The sequence below is a fragment of the Sceloporus undulatus genome, chromosome 6 (genome assembly GCF_019175285.1).
Source record: "Sceloporus undulatus isolate JIND9_A2432 ecotype Alabama chromosome 6, SceUnd_v1.1, whole genome shotgun sequence".
Lineage (NCBI taxonomy): Eukaryota > Metazoa > Chordata > Lepidosauria > Squamata > Phrynosomatidae > Sceloporus > Sceloporus undulatus.
In genome coordinates, this window is record NC_056527.1 from 56,081,128 (window position 1) to 56,088,759 (window position 7,632).

At 39.2% G+C, this 7,632-nt stretch overlaps 1 protein-coding gene across 1 annotated transcript in view; it reads right to left on the reverse strand.

Annotated features, from left to right (window-relative positions):
- Nucleotides 1-7,632, reverse strand: part of LOC121933026 (protein-glutamine gamma-glutamyltransferase 4-like) — a 30,841-nt gene that overhangs the window by 14,010 nt on the left and 9,199 nt on the right. Inside the window, exons 4-7 of the mRNA XM_042472234.1 lie at nucleotides 6,224-6,350; nucleotides 3,505-3,623; nucleotides 1,006-1,113; nucleotides 231-285 (exon numbers count right to left, since the gene is read on the reverse strand). Coding sequence (XP_042328168.1) covers nucleotides 231-285; nucleotides 1,006-1,113; nucleotides 3,505-3,623; nucleotides 6,224-6,350 — 409 coding nt within the window. The remainder of the gene's footprint in view (nucleotides 1-230; nucleotides 286-1,005; nucleotides 1,114-3,504; nucleotides 3,624-6,223; nucleotides 6,351-7,632) is intronic.

A 7,632-nucleotide genomic window follows, 5' to 3' on the forward strand; every position in this document is an offset into this window, starting at 1 on the left:
AAACCTTTAAAACACGGATTTATTGCACCTTCTGTGCCCAGGCAGGAGGCATCCCATACTGATCTGGACCTCTCCCATTCTTTGCAAAGAAGGGAAAAATCCCGTTCTTGCAAGTATGGGAGAAGTCCGGAAGGGTACATGCGATAAAATCTATGCTTAAAAGTTTTTATCTCCGCTTAGCTCAGGAGGGAGGGAAGGATGGAAAAGGGGCAGTGCAATAAACTCTATACCCATCTCTGGGAAACCAAATGTGTTCATGAATGGTAGACAAAGGTCCAAAACACACTGCCGAAAACAATCCAGTTTGAGGACCACTGGCTCAATGCTAGGGATTATGGGAATTGTAATTTTTTAGCCTTCTCTGTCAGAGACCTCTGGTACCACAATAACTACAATTTCCAGGTCCCTAGAACTGAACCAGGACAGTTAAAGCGGTCTCAAACTGGATTATTTCTGCAGTGTGTTTTAGCCATTCAAGAATTAAATTACTATTCCTACCAGAGCTTGGAAAAGTTACTTTTGAACTAAAACCCCTCTAAAACTCTCCAGCGACCATGGCCGGGGTGCCACTCTGACTGCAGAATTTATGGGAGCTGTAGATGAGTTAAAATTACTTTCCAACTTCTATGGTTTTCCATATGGATTGTTTGTTACACATTTACATGACAATCATGGCCAAGAAGGAATATCTTAATTGTCTCTGAGTATTAAAGGCATAGCCTGAAAAAAGAAATAGCTTTAAACTTTCCCTCTTCCCGATCAAAAGTAAACAAATCTGAGTATCCATATTACAGAAGTATAGCAGTCTGATATCATGGCTCCATCCTATGGAATTGTGTGATGTATAGTTTTGTGAAGTGTTTAGAATTCTCTGTTAGAGAGCGCTGATGCCTCACATTACCAGGATTTTGTAACATGGAGACATGGCAGTTAATGTGATATCAAACTTGATTTATAGATTAATAAGAATTTATAAATTCTTAAAGGAGTTATTTAAAAACTTACCAAAGCTGACATGGCCCTGGAGATGATTACAGGATCTTTTCTAGCATTTGGTTTAAGTTGGCTCTTGTCCAGAAGGTACATGCAGCAGTCCAGGATGTCTTTCTCAAACTGTGGTAAGAAGAAAAGTTTGGTCACTTTCAGTTGCTTATTGCTGAATAATTCCTTCTCTTCTCATTAATACAACCTCAAGCTGCTGCTGTGATTTAATAGTACTTTTGTGATAGTCCAATGTTTAAAAAAGGAATGACTGAAACAATTCAGAACAATTTTAAATCCAGGTACCTAGAAACTTTGACAGTCATTTCCAATAACTACAGAAAGGATTTTCTAGCATGATCCTTATTTCTGAATGCATAAATGATTCATAACAGAAAGCAACAGAAAAGTAATGAGCAGTGCAACAAGCAATGCCACAAGTTATTGTCTTAACTTCACAATGAGTAGCAGAAGTAGGCAACTTCTCAAACACAAACAACATGAATTACTTTTTAAAGTAACTTCCCAGGCTCTGTCCTGGCTCATTCCACTGCTGTCACAGTTTAACACACCCCTCCCCGTGGTATTGGGTGCAATCCCAATAAAAACCAAGCAGGATCATTACTGGTAGCAATGAACCATATTTTGATGCATGCTGTCATGTCATAATGTTTTTTGGAGATGTCCTAAATACCCTAAAGGCACCAGAACCATTCTGATCTTGGGAGCTAAGCAGGGTCAACTGTGGTTAGCTCTTGGACCACCACCAATACCAGGTGCCAACTCTTAAGTATTCCTTGCCTAAGGAAACCCTATGAAATTCACAGGGTTGCCATAGGACAGGTCAACAGACAACTTGAAAGCACACTCACCCACATAAATTTGTCTCTTGCATGTGTTACTCAAGAAATACAGCAGAGGGTGCTTCCAAACAAGGCTGCTGCCTTGCTTCAATTGTCTCCAATTTGCAACTGTCTCAAGTTTTCTTACTCCAATTCCTGTTGTACTCCCCAATTAAATTTTCCTTCAGTCTCCAAATTTCTAGTATTACAGTTACTTAAAACCTCAAATGAGCAGTTAAAAACACAGTTTAGGTATCCAAAGGAAAGGATACCTAATCTACAAATTCCCTCTTCTGGATATCTCTTGGATAGTTAATTCACCTTTTATACAGGTTATGACGTTCCTCCTCATGATTTCCCATCCCCCAAGTGCTATTTTTTCAAAATCACAAGTGGATTTACAGCTACTTGGAGTTTACTTTTTTTTCCTTTTGGCAATTTAGGTAAACATTGCTAAAGGGCTGCTGAAGGTTCTGCATTCTCGGTTGGCTATTTGCTTATACTGCACTAGCTTGCACTACACTATTTCAAAGCAGTAAATCTACAGCGCTATATAAATAATAATAATAATAATAATAATAATAATAATAATAATAATAATATGTTCTTCTGGTTAAAATTATTTTAAGAACACTGACTTGTCCTACAATGTATAGGCAGCCACAGTGTCTGATAGAGCTGGTGCCACTCCATAGTGCCTTAATATTCATACACATACATTTATATCAGGGTAGGATTTCAGCAGCTCTTCAGACAGTGTTGTTGGACTGGAAATCCCAGCATCCCCCACCCCTGGCTAGGGCGTCTGAACTGGACTTGCAGTTCAGCAACATCTGGAGGGCAACCTGATCCCATACTGGTTGACATGAATGTATGTGTGCTTTGTGGCAAAGAGCTGAAGCTGAACTAGAGTCCCCAGATCTCAGGGCCTGATTTGTCTTTCCAAGTCTTCAAGGAAAGGAGAAAGAACGTCAGGCCTAGAGCAATACTTTGAAGAATGCATGTATATACATATTTTCCTTATTTGTCTGGCATTTTTTTGAGTGGAATACCATGTGCAACTGTGGTTGATATTTCAAGAATCATATTTAATAACATTGCCAGGGGCTATCCTTTGTAATATCACTCTTATAACATTACCAGAAGGCCTAAATACCTACAGGCACCAGATCCCGTCTGATCTTGGAAACTAAGTAGTCAGCCCAGGTTAGTATTTGGATGGGAGACCACCAATGAACACCAGGTTCTGTAGGCTATATTTCAGAGGAAGGAACTAGCAAAACCACCTCTGAATATTCCTTGTCTAAGAAAACCCTATAAAATTCATAAGGTCACCATAAATCAACAGACGACTTGAAGGCACATACACACACACATCAGCAAAGTCTACTCCCTATGATATCACAAGGACTCATCCTTAGGTCTCAGGTTTTGACATTGAAATCTCAGGGCCTGGGATGGCACCACTGATCTGAACCCTGGTCAAAGCTCAATCTGCTCTCAATAACAAATGGTTCTCAGTTCTGCTGAAGAAATCATGAGACTACATTCTGTTTCACCAGGAGATGTTCATTATGGCCATTCACTCCACCCTGCCATTTTATGCTCTTATTTATTTAAGTAAACAGACTAGCTGGGTGTGCTTACATCTAAGCAAAAAGAGAAACACGTGACATTTTACCTGTCCAAAATTCCAAGGCCTTCCACGTATGTTTTTTGTTGATCCAACATAGATGTAGCCTGTATCATTCATCACATATTCAGTTCTTTCATCATCATCAGGCATGAAAACAGTATCCGCTAAAACAAACACAGAAGTGCATGATAATGTAAGTGTGGCTGTCAGCCTGTTTCACCTAATCCAATTGAAAACTACAAAAGACCCACTGAACAATGGGACTCATCATCAAGCAATTGATCCAATGGACCAATTCTAACAGGGATTACAAACTGAATGTATGCTTTTATATGGACATTCATATAAAATGATAGATAGATGGATAGACTCTGAAGGGACTCTTATATATTGTCAGTTTATGGCCTAGTTTCTCCATTCTAGTACATTTATCCAGAGGCAGCCTGCCATTACAAAATGGAAATGAGATACAGTATCTTCTTTTGCTGATTACGGTAATCATTTTTTCTGAATGAATCCCTTAATCCAAATATAAAACTTGTCTGTTTGGAACACCTGTATGTATGACTCACAGAGAGAATAACCAATCTTTTTGTCTTCCCAAAGAGGGTAATGGTGGCAGCAAACATTGATCCAAGGAAGGCTAAACAGTACATGTGTTAAATCAATAAAAAAAAAAATCCAGCACATTTAGTCTGATCCAGTCCTATCCAGTGGATCCACAAGAAGAATACTTGGCATGACCGTCTTAGGTAAAAATGGTGTACTGATTTTGGCTATGGAAGACAGCTGAAAAGAAGACCAGCATGTAAGGTACCCCCTTCTTCTCTATCTGATAGCATTACACATATAATGAAGAAAGCTTCCATTATATATAAGGGAGTGTCCCAGCTCATCTATAGTAATACAGTCCCGGAACAGATCTACTATATGCCATTGGGACAGTTAGTCTAGATGTTGCAAGAACAAAGGATAAGTTGATCTTGTTATATTTTGCTTTTTGCTAGCTATGTGATGGCTACAAAAGGGGCCTGGAGTTCAGAGGCTTAAAGGACCTGGAGAACTGCTTTAAGGTTTGTTTTGAATTGGTCTCACATTTGCCAGCCATGATCTGTCACATTTTCCATTAGTTGCTATCTGAGTAACTAGGAAATAACTGGGAGATCTTGAACTTTTCTGAATGTACCATTGGGAGGTAACCACAAGCTTAATTTTAAAATCTGATTGCTGAGGCATGTTCCTCTAAGGAATTTTGATTGTGGAAAGGAAAAAAAAAACCAGATTAATTTTCAGGAATACACATTTCCCTTATGTCTAGTCTGGTTTTCAGAGAGAGGCAAGCTGAGTTTTGAACTTTGACAAGTGAAAATCATCTGGGGATGCAGAATGCCTTTCTCTCTGAAGATTGGATAGGGACTGCTTTGTTTGAACACAAGCTGTGGTTATATCTAATCTTGAATTGCATGATTTTTTTTAGTAAACTCAACTATGATGGAAATAGTTTAAGTCTCTAGTGATCTCTTCCTCCAGAGGAAACCATCCTCAGATTAACAGTGCTCTCCTATAATTTATCGCTTTACAATATTATTAGAGTAGAAGTAGAGCCAGTGTGGAGTAGTGGTTTGAGCGTTGTACTATGACTCTGGAGAACAGACTTCAAATCCTCACTTCAGTGCAGAAATCCCCTGGGTCACACACTCTCAACTTCAGAGGAAGACAAAGGCAAAACCCTTCTGAACCAATCTTGGCAAGAACCCCCTGAGATAGCTTCATCTAAGGGTCAGCATGTCAGAAATGACTTAAAGGCACATAACAACAACAACAAAAGCAAAAACAACAGGTTACTGCTCTTAGGAAAGGGCTTATAGAGGCTAGCCACTCTTTAGTCTGATGGAGTTTGGGGGCAGATGTGCACATCAAAACATAGAACAAAGTGCTGGTTGTGGTTCAGAGGATTTTTGATGCTTTACCTGCTGAAAACAAGACTATATTGGAGTTGTTTAGCCTGAGGTCCATCTGGCTATCTTGGAAACCATCAATCTAATATCTGGGATGTCCAATAACAAAAAAGTTGTTTACTTGTGCATGGCACTGTTGTTCAGTAGTGCTTCATTTCAAAAATACAGTGGTACATGGAGCAGTGCACTTGTGTTCCACTAACGCCAAAAGAAGTCATAAAAATTAAGAGGCCCCTAAGCAGACCAAAAGCCAGCATTCTGCTTCCTAAGTTGGCCAATCAAATGCTTATCATAAGCCCCCAAAGAGATCATGAGTCCACCTTGCTTCTAGCAGCACTTCTGAGACTGAAAGGGTGTGACTTGCACAAGGTCACCCAATGGGTTTCCATGACCAAGCAGGGAGTTGAGCCCTTGTCTTTCAGGGTCATAATCCAACACTCAAACCACTCCATCATGCTGGCTTTCATAGCTATTATGACTAGTAGTAGCCATTTTCCAAACAAACCTCCATGAAAAGAATTCAGAATTCATTGGCAGGATTTCACTGGCCCTGTTGTCAGTGAGCAATGTTGTGTTTAATATTCTGCTCCTGCTTATGCTTGAGCTTCCCATGTGTACAGCAATCATGTCATGAGCAGCAGCAACAACAAAACTCACTCTCCTCCCACAATGACTAGATCTTTCTTTTGAAATCATCATAGAATCCGATTTCACAATTTTCATGAAGAAAAAAACTAAAGGACACATCTGAATCAAACGTATGCAGCAGTAACAGAAATTAAGTCCCTTTAGGTCATATTAATTACCTTCACACCAAGGGTTGAATAACAGGTAGAAAAACTTATCAGGATTGTAAACATTATGCCCCGTGTCCACCTTCACAAGGTATTTTCCAATAATGGCATCTGCTGGACTGGTAACAGCTATCAGGCACTAATAAAAACACAAGAACATGACAGTACTACATTATTGCATATCATTAATTAGCTTTTAAAATAGCCATTCTTGAGTGTAAATGTGAACACATCACAGTCTATCAAATGCCACAAAAACTTTGATTAGAGTGTGTGTGAAAATGAGCATGTATTAATGAATGATGAGTGTGTATGAGTGAGAGGGAGAATGAATGGGTATGTTTATGTGGATACATGTGTATATTCATGCACTTGTAAGAAAATGAAATTTAACTTCAGCACTATCCACTACTGTCATATTATCCCCCCCCCCCATCACACACATTTGAACAGTTAGACACAAGACAATGTGGTCTTTGGGTTGAAACAGGTTTCCTACTCTTGCTCTAGTAATTTGTTAACACTGACCTTCCAGAAAACATTAATCAAATAAATAATTAAAATTTTTAAAAATCAATATACATGTCGCACAATCTTGCAGTTTATTGAAGTAGAAACTCTGGCATCTCCCCAAAAGTATGCATTAAATATCTTTGATAGAAAACTTTGACATCGGACTATGATTCCACTTGCTTCCACTATTGATCAAGTAGTTTAAGCTCCACATAAACTCCACATCAAAGGATTCCATAGGATGTTGCCTTCCTCTGAGAATGAGAGTGTGTGACTTGCTCAAGGTTGCCCAGTGGTGAATCCTGGGATGTGGCAACATCTAATGGAATCCTGGTGTGTGCAGTTTAGGTAGAGCCATTTAGAATTCTCAGCCACAAAGTGCTAGTGCCTCACTAAACTACAGATCCCAGGATTACACAGGTTGCAGCCATAGTAGCTAAATGGGAATCTCACTACTGAGATGTTTTGTAGTTCTGCCCTGTCTGTTAACACATATAAATACATTGATACTTTGCACTCGCTTTACTTTTTCTTGCCTTTGGCATTTTCATTCCTTTTTCAAATAGTTTTGCTTTCTGGAAATAAACCACCTTCATTCTGTCATAGAATCATAAGAGTTGGAAGAGACCACAAGGACCATCCAGTCCAACCCCATGCCATGCAGGAAATCTCAATCAAAGCATCCCCAACAGATTGCCATCAAGCCTCTGTTTAAAGACCTCCAGGGAAGGAGACTCCACTCCACTACTTTCAGTTTATTAATGCATCTTTCTCCGTGACTATAATGACTTAACTACAGCCCTTTATTGGATATGGAGGTTATGAAACTGGCCATTTCCCACATCGAAAAGTCTACATACAAAGACATTGCTCCCATACAAGATTTGGGCCATTATAATTAAATATAT